Genomic DNA, 19,117 nt, shown 5'->3' on the forward strand with positions numbered 1-19,117 from the left:
TGTCGTGCACTGTAGACAAAACTTGAAAATAGTGGCACAATTGCAGTCTCCTTGGAACAAAATCACGGCATATATAAAATTTTGCCGTGTCCTTGGACTTGCTCTAAATATACTTATTTTACTATTTTTTAATTTGTATAAATTATATATATTTAATTATGCTCACTTTTCATTACTTTTTTTTTTCTTTCTTATTATATTTTAATTTAAAATACACATACAAAATAAAATACATTTTAATATTAAAAAATGATATATATATTTATATAACTTAAATCATAAATAAAATTACATTATTTAAAGAAAAATGAAACAATATAAACAAATTATTAAAATCACCACAAGCAAATGAAGAAGAAAAATTAAGAAAAAAATATTAAGAGTTAATGTTTTTTTTCTAATGTATAGAGTGCATAAATTATTACGGTGGAAATATAATATTTTTTTTTTTAATTATATGTGATACACATTACTTTATAAATATATATTATTTTATTTTACTTTTCTTCCACATCATTTTTAATATTTTTTGTTTTATGTTCTGTTTTCGCAATTTGAACATTTTGGGAAAGTTATCGAAATCTTTACGGGGGTGGATTGTTGGGATTTGGATAGGTATTTTGTTTGGGAAATTATGAATGGAGAATGTTGTTCAACAATTGTTGGGGAAGAAGAAGCTAAATTTTGTTTGCTTACTAACAGTGGTTGGAAGTTTTTAAGTCTACTTCAGGTTTGTCTTTGCTTATTTGGTAACTTAGTTACATAATTTTTGTGTTAATAATACTTGAAATTTTCAATGCTCAATGTTAGTGATACTTGTGGAAATTACTCTAATTTATAGTTTATTCTATTTTTTATTTCTTTCAAAGACTATTGCAGAAGATGTTACACCTTTAATTGGTCTTCATATGGAAGATTCAATCTTTTCTGGACTCATAAATCTATTAACCAATTTTGGTGTATCACTCCAACAACAGATTTCTATTCTAACCAATCTGTTATCACTTCAAATACTACTCCCAAAAATGGTGAGAGCCATTTATGAAGGCATTAGTTCTGATGACATGAATAAACAAATTATTAGAGTTCTCTCACATTGACATCACTTGCATTTGTTGTGAGTCTCTCACATTAAGATATCTCACAACCAAATTTTCAAAAAAACCAAATTTTCAAAAAAAAAGAAAAAGAACCCTTTTTAAAAAATACAAGTATCTTTAGGAAACTACATGAAATATTCAATAAGTGCTTCAATAAAATTTGATACAAGAAATGACCAGATTTGGTTAGGTCTATTTATGAATTATATAATTTTCTTTGAGCAATCTCTAGTTAATTTCGTATTAAATTTGGTCTCAAGATGAATCTTCAATAAATTTAGTTTATTTATGAATGATACTTTACTTTGAATAGTCTCGAAAATTTTGATCTTTTTTTCCTGTAATAGTATATAGTGCTACTCGGTTTCTCAATTTAGTGATTACTTTTCTCTTTTAAGTTAAAATTGGATTCAAATGAAAATCAACAAATTTACCCTAATTCTTTTAGGCAAATTTCAAAAGCTAATATAATAAGTCATACAATCCCACATAGATAAATAAAATTAAATTTGTATTCAAATATTCTTATATTAGTATTGAACTTTGTAAATTTTGCATGGATTTAAAATTACTACTACAAATAACTAATAAATAAAATACTGATTCTTATAGGATAGGAGACCATGACCATAAGCTTCAACATATTTTGATCCTTCAAGATTCTTCCGAATCCGTGTAAACCCCATTCGGTACCCCAACTGTTCTGCACAATTCAGTAGTGAACTTCTCTTCTTTTGATTTTGTCTTGCGTTTGCTTTTTTTGGGTAATACGTCGTTATAATCTCCGTCCCTTCTCCAACTAGTAGCATTGCATGATTACCGATTGTTATTAGGTAATTAAAGGTGTTTGTAGTATAGTTTCTTCAAATAAAAAGGTTACTATAAAACTATCCAAGTAATGTAAACTTAGTTGTCTCTTAAAAATATGCTCCCGGACAGCTAACTTGTTCATCTGGAAAGAATCTCGTAGAATGATAGCGGCTTTCCGGAAGGACATTCCCAAAAGCCTACTTCAACTTTTGTTTATATATATTGATTGGATTCAAATGAAGAAGAACTTTACACAAAAATATTTTTCTCAAATTACTCGTTCTAAATTTTTCTCATTTAATTTTAGATTAAGAAATTATAGAATTGGATGAAGAAAATTTTAGAAATATGAATATGAAGTTTGAAGAAATAATTTGTAACTATGACATCAGTCTTCTTATGGTTGATTTTGACAAGTTTGCATGGATTCTCATGATGTAAAAATATTTGGAACAAGAGAGAAAATGTTTGAAACTAAAGAACAAAAATATATAACTATAACTATACATTGAAAACTAAAATTTTATAAAAGAAAATTACTAATACAAATCACTAATAAAATGCTAATAATTGGGACACAAAGGAAAAACGTGTCCAATATTAGTAAATTGTATGTTTCTACATACAGCTTCAGTATCTCCATCTCCTCTATTGTGTCTGTTACTCCGACGGTGACTATGAATGTGAAGGTCGATCTCTTCTAGCACAATTCCTTCACATTCAACGTTATGGCTGCAATCAAATTTTATTGCAACTTCGTCTGCACTTGTACCTCTAATATTTTGATATAAAATATTTCGGACTTGCACTGCAGACTCCTGTTCTTGGCACGGTGTAGTACTACGAGCACAATAGTTTTGATCAATTATAATCGGATTTCTAACATTATGCATTTCAATGTCTTGAAATGTAATGTTGCTGGCATCTCCAACACCTCCCTGCATTAATTAATTAAATAATTATTACTTGTTTCATTAATTAAAACTAATAAGTATCATTATTAATAATGTTGTTCATTATATGTACCTGCCAAGTCTTAATTCGAACTCCATTAGTAGTTCCATAGAATTGAGCTCGACGAACAAATACATCAGAAACATGAGCTTCTGAGTGTCCACCTCCCAAACTTCCAATACTGCATCATCATCATGTATCACAACAAATTAATAATCACATTTACAAAAAATAAAAGATGATTTAAAATAGTATTGATCATTTAGGATTACCTTATTCCATGACCTGGTCCACATGTTATATCTGTAGCTGTAATATTTTTGGATCCACTCACAATTGAAATACAATCATCACCTATAATATTATTATTATTATTATGACAAATCAGATTTCATCACATTAAAAAAACATTTAACATTCATTCATTCAATTAACATTATATATGTATACCTGTTCCAATAACAGAGTTGGAAATCTCAATGTCTTGAGAATGTGTTACATGTATCCCATCTGTATTGGGACTATGAGCTGGTGCTGTCACAGTCAGATTGTAAGCTTTGACTTTGTTACAATTCACAAACATGACTTGCATTTGCTGTGAGTCTCTTACATTTAGATTTCTCACAACCAAATTATTACAACTCACAAAACTCAAACCCTGCTCAACCCAAGTCAATCCAATAATACATTATACTTAAATTAACATTAGTCTTCATAAATATATAATAACAATAACAAAATTGTAATGATCTAAGAATTAACATACCGTTGGTGCTCTAGTGATGCAAGACTGTTAATTAAGAAACAAAAATAGAATTAGGATGGATCGGAAGAATATATATGTAAAATATTATATGAGACAATAATTATATATATATTACTTACAGGTGTTTTGTTTGTGGTGCAAGAGAGATCCCACCAAAGATGTCCATTGCCATTAATGATTCCACCACCTTCAACTATTAAATTCTTAACATTTTGGAACATAAGCCAATTTCTTTCATGTGCACCAGCATAGTCTGATCGATCTGTTGATGCTTCTATTGTTCCTTCAATCTAATCATCATAATATCATAATAAATAGTATTATATGTATATATAATGTTGGTTATGCTTTATTAATTATGTAAACATAGATTAATATAAAAGACTCACTTGAATTGTCACATTTGATTTACAGGGGCCTTGAAAGACAATTGGTTTAAGCAAATAGTTGTTATTTTGAGGAACTTTTAAAGTAACAACAACGTTGGATGAACAAGCCTCTTCCCATGCTCTCTCAAATGCCTACCATACAATACAACAATCATATTGGATAAGAAAAAGACTTAGCTAGTAATTAGTTAGTTTGAATGTACGTACCGTTGTGTCATCTTGGCCATTCCCTTTTGCTCCAAAATCATCAACGTTAATAATTTTTGGTGTTTGAATCGAAGGTGGTTGTGGCTTAGGTTGAGGCTTTGGTTGGGGTTGAGGTCGAGGTCTTGGTTGAGGTGTGGGCTGAGGCTGAGGAGTTTGAGGTGTTGGCTTTGGTGCGGGCTTCGGTTGAGGAGTTTTAGGAGTTGGATTTGGTTGAGGTGTAGGCTGAGGTTGAGGAGTTTGAGGAGATGGTTTTGGTTGAGGTTGAGGAGTTTGAGGTGTTGGTTGAGGTTGAGGAGTTGGTTTTGGTTGAGGTGTGGGCTGAGGTTGGGGCTTCGGTTGAGGTGCTGGTGACGTTGGTTTAGGTTGAGGTTGAGGTGTTTGTTTTGGTTGGGGTTGAGGCATAGGCTGAGGTTGAGCCTGAGGTGTTGGTGTTTGTTTTGGTTGAGGCTGAGGAGTTTGAGGTGCTAGCTTTGGAGATTGAGGCATAGGCTGAGATTGAGGAGTTTGAGGTGTGGGCTGAGATTGAGGAGGCTTGGGTTGTGGTTGAGGTGTTTGTTTTGGAGGCTTGGGTTGAGGTGTGGGTTGTGGTTGTGGAATTTGAGGTGTGGGTTGTGGTTGTGGAATTTGAGGTGTGGGCTTTGGTTGAGAAGGTTGCGGTTGAGGTTGCGGTTGTGTTGGTTTCGGTTGAGGTGTGGGCCGAGGTTGAGGTTCAGGCTTAGGCTGAGGGTGAGTTTGAGGTGGTTGAGGTTGAGGCTTAGGCTGAGTGTTTGGTTCAGTCTTTGGTTGAGTACAACTTGGAACAACATTTTCAAAGTGAGCAAATTGAACATTTTGACACCAAGCTCTAGTATGACCATATTTTTTATTGAAGTATTGTAAGTGAACATTGTCTAATGTAATTCCTTGACAAGAACGTCTTTCCTTACAATCCAATTTTATAGCCATTTTTGCTACACTTGTTCCTATAATATTTTCCAAAACCACATCTCTAATCTCAACATCTGATGACGACGATGACGACTCCTGTTAAGATTTTTCACACGTTATATATAAAAATAATTAAAAAAAAACATATTAAATTAGATTTTTTTAAAAGAATATATATTTTACCAGTTTACAAAGCTTATCATTTTGGTCACAATAGCTTTGTTCGATTACAATGGGATTTTGAACATAATTCATTTCAATGTTCTGAAATTTTATATTACTTGCACTACCTGAACCACCCTGCATATTAATTAAACAACATAAAAATAATAATAATTAGTACACTATAATATTTTTTTTTTCCATATTTTAATAAAAATTAAAATTATATGTAATATATTAATTAATTACCTTAATAGTCTTAATTTTGAGACCATATTTAGTTCCAAAAAGCTTGGCTCTGTTTATAATCACATCTGTGACATTGGCTTTAGAATTTCCAGAACCCAAGTTTCCAATGCTAAAAAAAAAAATAAATACATAAATAAATAAATAAACATGATTAGTTATTAAATCTAAATTTAAATAATTAAATAATATGTATTTACCTGATTCCATAGCTTGGGCCACAGATTATATCTGTTACTCTCAGTGTTTTGGTTCCACTTTCAATCGATATACAATACCCACCAACTGAAGTAAAATAAATTAATTGCATATTAATTACTTTATTTCAATTTATAAAATTGTATATTAATTATTTAATTACTTAGGTGCCGTTTGGTAACACTTTTGTTTTTTAATTTTTTAATCACAAAATGAAAGTAAAATTTTTGTTTTTAAAAAATTTGTTTTTGAAAAACAAAAATGCGTTCTGTAACCACTTTTGTTTTTTCAATTTTAAAAACAGAAAACAAAAGTGTGTTCTATAAAATTTATTTTTATTTTTATTTTTTGATTTTATTTAAGTCGGGTCTAGGTCCGGGGTCGGATTCGGGTTCAAGTCAAAAGTCGGGTTTAGCGCCAGGGCCGTAGGGAGGTGATTTAGGTCCGGGTCTGGTCCTAATCTAAAAGATTGATTAAGAAAAAAAACTGTTTAAAAAAATATTGAAAGTGATTCTTTTTGTTTTTAAAATTTTGATTTCTAATTATAAAATTGAAAAGTAAAAACAGTTTTATAGAACATGTTTTTGAAAAATATTTTCACTTTTCTACTTTTAAAAACAGAAAACTGATTAAAAAAGTGTTACCAAACGCCACCTTAATTTTATAATTTGAGTACTATATAAATGACTTTACTCAATAATTCAATCCTTTCTTTTATTTAATTAACCAATAATCACTTTATTTCTTTAAACTATTTTCAAAAATAAAAATTAAATTAAATTAATTGTTCAAAAAAAAAAAAATAACACTCAGATTAAGAATATTAAATATTAATAAATCTCGACCAAAAAAATTTAAACATGATTTTATTGAATTTTATAATTATATTATTGTAGTTTAAATTTTAAATAAATATCTTTATGAAAGAAAATAGATGAGAAACTAGGTATAATATAAGTATAAATACATAATATTTAAATATATATATTATGTTTATAAAAGTACATATTTATTCAAAAAAAAAAAAAACAATTACAATATGACATATATTAAATAAGGATAAAAGAAAATTAAAAGAAAATAAGCAAATATTTTACTAACCTGTTCTAATAGCAGAATTAAAGATTTCAATATCTTCAGTATGCGAGATGTAAATTCCATTAGTAGTATTACTTTTTTGTAATGAAGTTACAGATAGATAAGAAGCTTTTACGTTTTTACAGTGAGTAAAAGAAATATGATTTTTTTGAACGTTTCGTACTGAAATATCTCTCACTGTCAAATTCTCACAATTGTGAAAACTTAAACCCTGCAAATTAAAATATAATATATTAATTAATCTATATATATTTATTTCATTAATAAAATCAATATAAATATATATAAAAAAAAAAAACTCACTGTTGGTGCTTGTGAACAATGCTGCAGCTGCAAACAAAAAAAAAAAAACAAAATAAATATTTTTTATACTAAAAAGAAAAACAAAAATAAAGTAGAAGTGCTAATTACAACCACTTTCTTAACTTCCATATCCGAAAATACATGCTGAATATTTCTTTAAAGTTTACCATGTTCCAACTTAAAAACAAGTTTAAAGTTTTTAAAAAACACATGGTAAACTGGAATATCGAGAACTTTGTTTTTGATAATGTAAACTATTCAAAAAAATTCAAAATTTATAGAGATAATATTGTAACAATAAAGAATAGCCTTATGAAAATAATAATAATATTCCAATATATATTTTTCGACACAAAGACAAAAAAAGATGGAATAGAAAGTTATAATTAGCATTAATACTCAGAACAAAATTATTATAAATTATTTACTTTGCATCTCCACCACTCGTTAGCGTAACCATCTACGATTCCACCACCTTGGACAATTAAATTATGAACATTCTCAAAGTTAAGCCATCGATTACCATAGTTACCATAGTCTAATCCGTCATTAGAGGCTACTATGGCTCCATGAATATCAAATACGAGATGATCGAATTCGCAAGGACCCCCAAACTTAATTGGATTAACGTGATATATTCTATTTCGAGGAACTATAAGAACTACGGTTCCTCGTGTAGAACACGATTTCTCCCATGCTTTCGTAAATGCCTACATAAAGTTCAATAACTAATAAATAATTACATGTATAACACAACCAAATACGATATTAGAAAAAGAAAATTAGGAGAGAATTTGTGTACCTTAGTATGGTCATAATAATTATCATCAACAAAATCTTCAATTGTGAAAATAGTAATACCTTGGCAATATGAAGTGAAGAAAATAAAAGTTATGAGAATGGAGAAGAAAACGTTATACATAGAAGAACTCATAGTGGCTATAATTTGTGTGTGTTGTTTAATTAGAAAAACTAAAAATAAATAATAATAATTTGAGTGTGTTACGTATGAGTATGAGTGTGTATATATATAGAAAATAAAATTAAAGACTATACTTTGATATTTTTTTTTTCAAACATCTACTATTAAATTATTTTGCATTTAAATTTATTCAAAAAATAAGATTTTTATATATTATATGTTTTTTTTTTTCAAACGAAAAATAATAACTATACGTTTTTTTTATATATGGAAAACTATCTATTTTCTTATTAAAAGATATTAATTACTAAATTAATAGATATTTAAATTTAGATATATATAGAGAAAAAAAATAAAGGAATATACTTTGTTATTTTTTTAAAAAATTCTATTATTAAATTATTTATATTTAAATGTTGATTCAAAATAAAAATAAAAAAATCAGATTAATTACCTATACATTATACTTTTTTTTTTAAAAAAAAGATAATAACAATAAGTTTTTTTTTTATATAGAATTATTTATTTTTATGTTAAAAAATATTTATTACTTAATTACTAGATATTTCATTAATTTAGATATGTATTGAAAACTGAAAATTAACCCAATAATTTTAAATTTAAATAATTAAAAATATCCAATATACTAGAGTTTGAAATATATATCGATTGTCTATCTATAGATAGATATTTAATTCAAAATCAATACACAAAAATAATAGTGTGACCGAGGCCGTACATACCTAGAAGATTATAAGAAAAAGAAATTACTAATTTTAAATTTATATAAATAATTTATAAAATATTAAAATAATATTTTTAAATATTTCTTTTAAAAAAAATTATATATTATTTTTTTTAGAAAAATCAACTGTTATTATAAATCAAAAATCGTGTAACATGAGTAACATCATTAGTATTTTTCCGAACATGAAAATAACAATATTAAAGAAAGAAGATATATAAAAGACAACGAACATCAACAATCAAAGTAGATGAGACTCTCAAAGCATCGGTTTCAACACGAGTGATTGGCATTTGTAATTGGACAGCCCAATTGAGAACATGAAAGAGGGCCTTCGCTTCCATTTTATCTGATCGAAAGCATTCTTGAACTGATTTAGACAGTGCAACAATCTCAATACCTTCAAAATTCAGAATAATTGCTCCAATTACACCTTAGAGTTTGAGTTAACGGCAACATCTACGTTAAGCTTGAGAGCATGGAGGTCGGGTGGTTTTCATGGAGGCAGTCGGAGCTGAGTCATGTACAACAAGAGTTTGAGAGTGACCAATAATGACTTTAATATAGTTGTTTTACCATAATCAATATCAAAATTAAATTGTTTCCAAACAACCTTGGAATGCTTACAGCAGAATAGAGCATGCCTAATCGATTCTCAAGCATGAACACACCTTGAAGAAGCGGCTGAATCGATGAGCTTCTTCTTATGTAAACTTGTTGCCACTGAAAGGGCACCTTGGATAACTTTCCATGGTTCTAGAAGAATTTTCACCAACAAATTATCATGCTAATGACTTGATGTTGAGATACTATATATCATCAACAAATTGAAAATGAAATCCCTACTTTCAAGTGTTCAAACTATTTTTGTTACGAAATTTACATAACACAACTTGCAAAACTTGTGTTTTCTTTAATTAGTTTAAAACATATTTGACTGCATACTAAACATATAACTCTTAAGATAAAACTTCAAATTAAAGCTAGTATTAACTATCATAACAAGTTCATGAAATTTCACTATGGTAAATTTAATTATGGTTGGTTGGGTGGGCTTACAAATTGAAGCAATTTTCTGCATTTTCTTCCTTGGAAGCTGAGGCAAAGGCTATTCAGATGGCTCAGAACAATTGGAGGATATTCATGTGATCTCGAATTCAAAAATGGTGGTTCAAGCTTTGGATCAATAGTTTTAAATCTGTCTTTTTCAGTTTTAGATCTAATTAATAGTTTTCATTGTTGTGATTTTTTCTTTGTCAAGCTTAGTGGTTTATCTTTTGTGGATGGCTTAGCAAAAAGAGTTAGACTCTCGAATTTCCCATGTAATTTTCATCTTTCTTTGCATTTAAACTTGGATTCTTTAAAAAAACAAACAAAAAAGAAACTATCATAACAACTCATGCAATAATATTCATATATTTACCTCAGTAGGGAAATAATTAGTAATTGATTTGTTTCAAATCAATAAATTCATAAATAATATGATAAAGATGAAACTCAGTAACTAGTAGTTGAGATCATAATTACTATTACCATCATTATAATTAAATTTAGAAGTAATTACAGTTCCATTAATCTCAAATATTCCAACTTAATTGGCTTAATATTTTTTTTTTTAAATGAAGCGTTTATATAGTATACTCTTTCAGTTCCAACTTTGAGTTATGATATGTTTAAAATCAAGTAATAATGCTATTACTATTTTGAGAATATGAATATGAACTAAAGAAAAGAAATATGATCAAAATTGACAAGAAATGATTTATGATTAGGAATGTATTCTAGTGTGTATATACCAATATTTACGTCTATATATTTGAAAAAAATTTAAATTTGGAATATTTTTTTAAAAAGATTTATTATGAGAATATCAAATATTTATTTCAGAAAAAAAAATGATCTCATTATTATTAGGGATCTTTTCAATATTATACGTAAAATTGATTTTATTTATAAAAATACCTTTAAGAAAATTATTTGTACAAATACCGATTGCCACGTCAGCATAAATACCGAAATATAAAATAATTACCGAAAATTGAAAAAAATAAAAAAATCTCGCTTCCAGAAATTTTAGTGTTTTGCAAATTTTAAAAAAAGCAACCTTTTGGTTGCTTTTGATGTAAATAATATATCAATTAGTTACTTTTTATTAGAAAAAAATTAATTCAAGATAATTTTTTTCTCATACACATTTGGTTGCTTATTTTGATCAGACAACTTTAAAATTAATATATATAATAATTTTCATATTGTAACTAATTCTATTATGTTTTAGATACTATTTGGTAACTTTATAAGTTTTTTTATTAACATATTAAATTCTTTTTATTAAATAAATTTATTATTAGTATACTATATTTTAACTTTTAAATACAAAATAACAAAAGACTTTAAGTTAAGTTATGATGTTACTTGATATGTTAAAGTTTATTAAATTTTAAATTTTATTACTTTTTGTTACAAAATATAAAAAAGGAGCAAAAAAGTTTCTTTTAACACATACTAAAATGTAAGAGAGATATCTAAATGTTAGAGGAAAAATAAAAAAAACTACGAGAAATAATAAATTTAGAGAAAAAGAATAATAAAAAAATAATAATAAATGAAGAAGATTTTTTCAAAAAAACAAATTAATAAATAAATGAAGAAGATAATAATGTCAGAAAAAGAAGAAGTAAACAAAAAGGAAAAAAAAAGTAAAAAGATAAATATTGGAGGAGACTTATAATTTCTTGTTTAGATTTTAAATTATAGTGTGTTATTTTGTTGTTTAAGAAACCTTAGTCTAACTTTTAATTTTAGTCATTTTTTTTTTGTAGCAGAAAAATATATGCTTCCAACATGTCAAAATGATCACTTTAAAAAATAGATTATAATAGTGTAATTTTTGTGTCCAAATAATAAATTGCGTGGCTGAAAAAACTTTAGAAATAAAAAAAAAAATAAAGTAAGTAAGAATAATAACAATTTGTGTCGTTTATTCACATAATTTTGTAAAAAAAAAAAATCTGATTGCATATCAACTAGGAGAGTCAATAAAATGTAAAAGAAAAACATATGGTTAATTTTTAATTTTAGTAGGTGTGTAGCGGTATTTAAAACAATAAAATGGTCTAAGAAAATTTCATAAATACAATTCACGTTGATACATATAACTATTTTTTTCTAAAACTACTAATTAGATTAAAAAACAAAAAAGAATGTAAAATAATAATAAAAAAAAGAATAGAATGTAAAAAAAAAAAAATATATATTTGATCAACTTAGTTTACTGTTATTTTGAAAATATTTAAAAAAAAAAAAAAAAAAAAAAAAAAAAAAAGCTACTTGTCTAGAAAAAGGAAAAAAAAAAAAGCTAGCATGTAGGCAGAGTTTAGGAGAGAGAAGCAATAAATATACATTGGTATACCTATCAAAAAGAAATGCCTAAATTGTGAGTATTAAAATAGGTAAGGGTAAATTCTTAAATAATTTAATAATAATAGTTGTTGGTGCAAATATTTCTTATTATTATTAGAATATCAAATATTTATTTCAGAAAAAAAGATATCTTATTATTATTATTATTATTATTATTATTATTTATCAAATCTCAACTTTCAACAATCCAAAAGGTAATATTTCTATCTCAAATTATCAACAGCAAGACATCTTAGAGCGATTTGATTATGCATTTCTCAATGGCCTAAGACCAGAGTATGATCCTGTTGTTGTTGTTGTTTATGTGATGAGCCTTGTCCGTAATCTCTCATTTGAATCTATCCAATTGTTGCTCTCATTTACTAAAAATAATCAAGTGTTCTTAGATTTTCACTTCACTTGTTGTTTTGTTAAGGACAAGATAACATGGAAAGTTTTGCTCAAAGGGAGGGTTAAGAATGGAATAATGAGGCTTCTCTAACAGCCTCTTCCTCATGTAATAATCCTGTCAATAATAAAAATTCTTGTGTTTCCAATCCCTCAACAGTCTCTAAATGGGGTTTTTTTATGCTAATCTTAATCAAGATATCAATATTTAGCATTCAAAATTAGGACATCCCGCCCCTAATATTATTGTCAAACAAGTTGAATTTTAAAGGCTAATTTAAGAATCTAAGATTTTGTGATGCCGGCAAACTAGGCAAAAATGGATTTTGTGTGGACCTTCTCATGTTCTTTCCAAAGATGGATTTTCCCTATGACACTAAAGTTCAAGCCTTCCCCACATTCCTTTAATTCAAGAAATTGGTTGAAAAACAGTTCAATTTTCTCTACTCAGAACTGTTGGAGTTAAAATTGGCTTCAGATTTCTCAAATTACTCTGCTTTCATCAGGTAACAACAAAGCTCTTGGTGTAAAAAATTTCTCATTTGAAAACCGTAAATAATAATTCCAAAAATATATATACAGAATATTTGAAGAAGCAAAGCATTTGGGAACTGAGCTAGATGAACTGAAAGACAACATTTTGATTCGAAAAAGGTTAATTAAAGAACTGCTAGGTGTAACATGTTCAAAGACTTTAGTGTCAGAAGTAATAGAACCTTTACTAGATTATGTTAATTAATATCACATATAAATAACATATCAGAAATATTAGACATTTTAATTTTAGAATTAGAGCAACAAATTTTTAGAAATGACTCTATAATTTCTGAGAGGAAAGTAGCTAATGTATTGGAACTCCACAAGGCACTTATAAGGCTATGTAGATTGGGAGAGAATCATCATGCTAATGATTTGATGTTGAGATATTATCATCAACAAATTGAAAACGAAATCCCTACTTTGAAGTGTACAAACTATTTTTGTAACGAAATTTACATAACACAACTTGCAAAAGTTGTGTTTTCTTTGATTTCACAATGTGCAACAAGTTTTGTTATGTTAAATGGCGAAACTATGGATTATACAACAGAGCTTATGGAGTGGTCATTTGAGCAGACAAAAGTTTACGTTGATTGTTTCAATGAATTACAGAGTCCATTTCGGAATTGCCAACAGTAGTTGAAGCTGTTCGAGTTTCGGTTATGTTTTGTTCTTTGTTAGATGCTCAGAGACTAATGTTGCTACCGTTCTTGATTGATCGAATTCGCCCTTCATTGGAAGATGTTCTGTTTTCGCAATTTGAACATTTTGGGAAAGTTATCGAAATCTTTACGGCTGTGGATTGTTGGGATTTGGATAGGTATTTTGTTTGGGAAATTATGAATGGAGAATGTTGTTCAACAATTGTTGGGAAGAAGAAGCTGAATTTTGTTTGCTTACTAACAGTGGTTGGAAGTTTTTAACTCTAGTTCAGGTTTGTCTTTACTTACTTTGGTAACTTAGTAACATAATTTTTGTGTTAATAATACTTGAAATTTTCAATGCTTAATGGAAATTACTTTAATTTATAATTTATTCTATTTTTTATTTCTTTCAAAGACAATTGCAGAAGATGTTACACCTTTAATTGCTCTTCAAATGGAAGATTCAATCTTTTCTGGACTCATAAACCTATTCAATGCTTATGTTGTCATCCTTGAAAGAGCCCTCATTTATGAAAAAGATGTCATTGAAAATAGTGATCCATTAACCAATTTTGGTGTATCACTCCAACAACAGATTTCTATTCTAACCAATCTATTATCACTTCAAATACTATTCCCAAAAATCGTTAGAGCCATTTATGAAGGAATTAGTTCTGATGGCATGAATGAACAAATTATTAGTGTTCAAGAGAAGGGATATGATAGATTTACATTCTTCACTCAAGAAGCTTCAAATCAGCTTAGAACTCAAATTTTCCCCCAATTTATGCACAGAATTATGTCCTTTGAAATTAACTACAATAAACTTATTGTTGAAAATAGGAGTGATGGTGTGCCCTCTCTAAAATTATGATATATATTATTTATTTGCTTTTTTGTTTAAAAGATATTTGACTGCATACTAAACATATAACTCTTAAGATAAGACTTCAAAAGCTAATATTAACTATCATAACAACTCATACAATCCCACATAGTATTGCAATAAACAGAAATATTTAACCTTCATTCATTAAATAGGTGATTAAATAAGTAATTTATATATGTAAATATATTCAAATATAAAATCTCAATGTGTTTCTACATACTAATAAAATATATCACTAATAAAATGCTCTAATAAAACTAATAATTGGGACACAAAGGAAAAACGTGTCCAATATTAGTGAAGTGTATGTTTCTACATACAGCTTCAGTATCTCCATCTCCTCTATTATTGTGTCTGTTATTTCGACGGTGACTATGAATGTGAAGGTCGATCTCTTCTAGAACAATTCCTTCACATTCAACGCTATGACTGCAATCGAATTTTATTGCAACTTCGTCTGCACTTGTACCTCTAATATTTTGATATAAAACATTTCGGACTTGTACTGCAGACTCCTGTTCTTGGCACGGTGTAGTACTACGAGCACAATAGTTTTGATCAATTATAATTGGATTTCGAACATTATGCATTTCAATATCTTGAAATGTAATGTTGCTTGCCTCTCCAACACCTCCCTGCATTAATTATTAATTAAATTATTATTATTATTTGTTTCATTAATTAGAACTACTAAGATTAATGTTGTTCATTATGTGTACCTGCCAAGTCTTAATTCGAACTCCATTAGTTGTTTCATAAAATTGAGCTCGACGAACAAATACATCAGAAACATGAGCTTCTGAGTGTCCACCTCCCAAACTTCCAATACTGTATCATCATCATCATGTATCACTACAAATTAATAATCACATTTACAAAAAATAAAAGATGATTTAAAATAGTGTTGATCATTTAGGATTACCTTATTCCATGACCTGGTCCACATGTTATATCTGTAGCTGTAATATTTTTGGATCCACTCACAATTGAAATACAATCATCACCTATAATATTATTAATATTATTATGACAAATCAAATTTCATCACATTGAAAAACATTTAACATTACATATGTATGTATATGTATATACCTGTTCCAATAACAGAATTGGAAATTTCAATGTCTTGAGAATGTGTTACATGTATCCCATCTGTATTGGGACTATGGGCTGGTGCTGTCACTGTCAGATTGTAAGCTTTGACTTTGTTACAATTCACAAACATGACTTGCATTTGCTGTGAGTCTCTTACATTTATATTTCTCACAACCAAATTATTACAGCTCACAAAACTCAAACCCTGCTCAACCCAAGTCAATCCAACAATACATTATACTTAAATTATCATCATAATAATAAAAAAAAATGTAATGATCTGAGAACAAAATTGACATACCGTTGGTGCTCTAGTGATGCAAGACTGTTAATTAAGAAACAAAAATAGAATTAGGATGGATCAGAATATATATATGGTAAAATAATGTAGGAGACAATAACTATATATTATAGTACTTACAGGTGTTTTGTTTGTGGTGCAAGAGAGATCCCACCAAAGATGTCCATTGCCATTAATGGTTCCACCACCTTCAACTATTAAATTGTTAACATTTTGGAACATAAGCCAATTTCTTTCATGTGCACCACTATAGTCTGATCGATCTGTTGATGCTTCTATTGTTCCCTCAATCTGATCATCATAATATCATAATAAATATATATGTATATAGACTATAGTTAATAATGTTGGTTATGCTATATTCATTATGTAAAATTAATATAACGTTAAATAAAAGACTCACTTGAATTGTCACATTTGATTTACAGGGGCCCTGAAAGACAATTGGTTTAAGCAAATAGTTGTTATTTTGAGGAACCATTAAAGTAACGGTAACGTTGGATGAACAAGCCTCTTCCCATGCTCTCTCAAATGCCTACATACAATATAAATTGGATAAGAAAAACACTAGACAGACAGGATTTCTAATTTCAAATATTGAAATACTTATAAATAAAGTTGGAGTAATTAATTTAGTTTAAATATGTACGTACCGTTGCGTCATCTTGGCCATTCCCTTTTGCTCCAAAATCATCAACGTTAATAATTTTTTGTGTTTGTATCGAAGGTGGTTGTGGCTTAGGTTGAGGCTTTGGTTGAGGTCGAGGTTGAGGTAGAGGTCTTGGTTGGGGTTGAGGTTGAGGTCTTGGCTGAGGTGTGGGCTGAGGCTGAGGAGTTTGAGGTGTTGGCTTTGGTGTGGGCTGAGGTTGGGGCTTCGGTTGAGGTGTTGGTGTTGGTTTTGGTTTTGGTTGAGGTGTCGGTGTTGGTATTGGTTTTGGTTGGGGTTGAGGTATAGGCTGAGGTGTTGGTGTTGGTTTTGGTTGGGGTTGAGGCATAGGCTGAGGTTGAGGCTGAGGTGTTGGTGTTGGTGTTGTTGGTGTTGGTTTTGGTTGAGGTGTTGGTTGAGGTTGAGGTGCTGATTTAGGTTGGGGTTGAGGTTGAGGCATAGGCTGAGGCTGAGGTGTTGGTGTTGGTGTTTGTTTTGGTTTTGGTTGAGGAGTTTGAGGTGCTGGCTTTGGAGGTTGAGATGTTGAGTGATTAGTTTGTTTGTAACAGTTTGGAACAACATTTTCAAAATGTGTGAACTCAACATTTTTACACAATGCTTTGGTATGACTATGCTTATTATAGTATTCTAAATCAACATTATCCAATGTAATCCCTCTGCAAGGAAATCTTTCATGGCAATCCAATTTAATACCCATCTTTGCTATGCTTGTACCTTTAATGTTTTCGAATAATATATCTCTAATTTCAACTTCAGATGATGTTGAATCCTGTTAAAAAATTTCACACATTATATAGAATGAATAATAAAAGAAAAAAAAAAATCAAATTTACATTATTTATATATATATATACCTTTTGGTTTATGCAAAGCTTATCATTTTGGTCACAATAACCTTGTTCAATTATGATGGGGTTCTGTACATTATTCATTTCAATATTTTCAAATTGCATATTATTTGCAATTCCTGAACCACCCTGCATAAAAAAAATTAAGAACACTTAATACAATATAATGAAAATTAACATTATTATTTTTATATATAAGTATATAGATGAATTAATTAATTACCTTAATTGTTTTAATTCTAACTCCAAATAAAGTTTCAAAAAACTTGACTGTATTGACGATCACATCTGTAACATTAACTTCAGAATTTCTGGAACCCAACTCTCCAATGCTACAAAATTAAAAATATTAATTATATGTTACAAAAAAAATATATTAAATTATAGATATTATGATTATATATTATTATTAAAAAATTAAAAATATATATATATATTTACCTGATTCCATAACCTGGGCCACAGGCTATATCATGTACTTTCACTGTATTAGTTCCACTCTTAATCGATATACAATAACCACCACCTGAAATATTTATTTATTTATTTTAATGAAAAATAAAAATTACATATCAATTATATTTCATTAAGAGAAAAAAAAATCGTAAGTATTATAATTTGACAATAAAAAAATGATTATTTTAGTAACTTTATTTCTTTATCTTTATTTGAACGGACTAAAATAAACATTAAATTAAGCAAATACCTCAAAACATAAAATTATATAGTTATAGAAATGGTCGAGAGGGCCCTGAGTGTTATCTAATAGTCTTTATGACTCTTCTTAATTTTGAATGCTTTTTGATCTTTGGATTTATGGTTTTAACAATGGAAGAAAGTACTGTAGATGAGATTGTGCAGTTAACTGATCAGTTGGGAATGAATCAGGAAGAGGACTGGGAGGTTAATGAGGAGCAAGTTGCTGAGTTTGGTGAAAAATCGTTAGTAGGGAGAATTGTCTCTAAACAGAATGTGAGTGTGGGATTGTTCAGGACTATGTTTTCTAGAATGTGGAAATCAATTGGAGATTGGAAAGTCAAAAGTCTGGATGAAAATAAAGATGCTCAATATTTCGGGTTATCTTTTAATAGCAGAGCTGAAGCAAAGAGGACATTGGAGAAGCAGCCCTGGCTCTTTAATGGAGGAATGCTGGTATTGGAGGAATGGCCGACTAGTGGCCAATGGAGAGATGCGAGGTTGGATACAATTTCGTGTTGGGTTCGAATGAAAGGGTTGCCTTTGAAAGCTATTACTTTGAATAATATTCAACGGCTAGGCAATTTGGCGGGGAAGGTTGAAGACATTGTGTGGAACAATCCGCAACAAATATTCTTGAATGGTTATGTGCGTGTGAAGATCGGTTTTCCGATTCAGCGAGAGGTGTTTGTTGGCAGATATATTCCAGTTGATGGTGAGAAAAGATGGGTCCAGTTTAAATTTGATAAATTACCTTTAATCTGCTTTAAATGTGGGTTTTGGGGCCATGATCAATTGAA

The 19,117-nt window shown here is 28.7% G+C and overlaps 4 protein-coding genes across 4 annotated transcripts; all 4 read right to left on the reverse strand.

The window, feature by feature from the left end:
- Positions 1-2,280: 2,280 nt before the first annotated feature.
- Positions 2,281-5,874, reverse strand: LOC115712873 (polygalacturonase). Its single transcript, XM_030641282.2, has 8 exons — positions 4,227-5,874; positions 4,020-4,151; positions 3,750-3,920; positions 3,631-3,654; positions 3,315-3,522; positions 3,137-3,218; positions 2,937-3,045; positions 2,281-2,848 (listed from the first exon to the last, which is right to left on the reverse strand). The coding sequence occupies exons 1-8, from the start codon at positions 5,169-5,171 to the stop codon at positions 2,474-2,476; spliced, it is 2,046 nt and encodes a 681-aa protein (XP_030497142.2). The 5' UTR covers positions 5,172-5,874; the 3' UTR covers positions 2,281-2,473.
- Positions 5,177-9,171, reverse strand: LOC115713892 (polygalacturonase-like). Its single transcript, XM_061114073.1, has 8 exons — positions 9,061-9,171; positions 7,589-7,870; positions 7,161-7,187; positions 6,861-7,068; positions 5,762-5,846; positions 5,565-5,673; positions 5,337-5,453; positions 5,177-5,188 (listed from the first exon to the last, which is right to left on the reverse strand). Exons 1-8 carry the CDS (start codon positions 9,169-9,171, stop codon positions 5,177-5,179), a joined length of 951 nt encoding a protein of 316 aa, XP_060970056.1.
- Positions 9,172-14,821: 5,650 nt separating this feature from the next.
- LOC115713893 (polygalacturonase-like) lies at positions 14,822-16,587 on the reverse strand. Its single transcript, XM_061114074.1, has 7 exons — positions 16,510-16,587; positions 16,227-16,397; positions 16,107-16,130; positions 15,803-16,010; positions 15,633-15,714; positions 15,430-15,538; positions 14,822-15,345 (listed from the first exon to the last, which is right to left on the reverse strand). Exons 1-7 carry the CDS (start codon positions 16,585-16,587, stop codon positions 14,968-14,970), a joined length of 1,050 nt encoding a protein of 349 aa, XP_060970057.1. The 3' UTR covers positions 14,822-14,967.
- LOC115713894 (uncharacterized) lies at positions 16,516-18,157 on the reverse strand. The gene is made up of 2 exons (XM_061114723.1): positions 17,628-18,157; positions 16,516-17,542 (listed from the first exon to the last, which is right to left on the reverse strand). The coding sequence occupies exons 1-2, from the start codon at positions 17,754-17,756 to the stop codon at positions 16,739-16,741; spliced, it is 933 nt and encodes a 310-aa protein (XP_060970706.1). The 5' UTR covers positions 17,757-18,157; the 3' UTR covers positions 16,516-16,738.
- Between the last annotated feature and the right edge of the window lie 960 nt (positions 18,158-19,117).

This window comes from Cannabis sativa, chromosome 4 (assembly GCF_029168945.1).
Source record: "Cannabis sativa cultivar Pink pepper isolate KNU-18-1 chromosome 4, ASM2916894v1, whole genome shotgun sequence".
Classification (NCBI taxonomy): Eukaryota; Viridiplantae; Streptophyta; class Magnoliopsida; order Rosales; family Cannabaceae; genus Cannabis; species Cannabis sativa.

What these genes read in the sequence shown, in the direction of transcription:
- LOC115712873 (XM_030641282.2), bottom strand. Translation starts at nt 5,171, where the DNA reads ATGGCTATAAAATTGGATTGTAAGGAAAGACGTTCTTGTCAAGGAATT. An exon ending in GGACCAGGTCATGGAATAAG is followed by an intron (nt 3,046 to 3,136) that starts GTAATCCTAAAT and finishes ATGATGATGCAG; the next exon opens with TATTGGAAGTTTGGGAGGTG. An exon ending in TTCGAATTAAGACTTGGCAG is followed by an intron (nt 2,849 to 2,936) that starts GTACATATAATG and finishes TAATTAATGCAG; the next exon opens with GGAGGTGTTGGAGATGCCAG.
- LOC115713892 (XM_061114073.1), bottom strand. Translation starts at nt 9,171, where the DNA reads ATGGAAGCGAAGGCCCTCTTTCATGTTCTCAATTGGGCTGTCCAATTA. An exon ending in CATCTACTTTGATTGTTGAT is followed by an intron (nt 7,871 to 9,060) that starts GTTCGTTGTCTT and finishes AACTTTATGTAG; the next exon opens with GCATTTACGAAAGCATGGGA. An exon ending in GGCCCAAGCTATGGAATCAG is followed by an intron (nt 5,674 to 5,761) that starts GTAAATACATAT and finishes TTTTTTTTTTAG; the next exon opens with CATTGGAAACTTGGGTTCTG.
- LOC115713893 (XM_061114074.1), bottom strand. Translation starts at nt 16,587, where the DNA reads ATGGTTCCTCAAAATAACAACTATTTGCTTAAACCAATTGTCTTTCAG. An exon ending in AATCAAATGTGACAATTCAA is followed by an intron (nt 16,398 to 16,509) that starts GTGAGTCTTTTA and finishes TATGATGATCAG; the next exon opens with ATTGAGGGAACAATAGAAGC. An exon ending in CAATTCTGTTATTGGAACAG is followed by an intron (nt 15,715 to 15,802) that starts GTATATACATAT and finishes ATAATATTATAG; the next exon opens with GTGATGATTGTATTTCAATT.
- LOC115713894 (XM_061114723.1), bottom strand. Translation starts at nt 17,756, where the DNA reads ATGCAGGGTGGTTCAGGAATTGCAAATAATATGCAATTTGAAAATATT. An exon ending in AGCTTTGCATAAACCAAAAG is followed by an intron (nt 17,543 to 17,627) that starts GTATATATATAT and finishes ATTTTTTAACAG; the next exon opens with GATTCAACATCATCTGAAGT.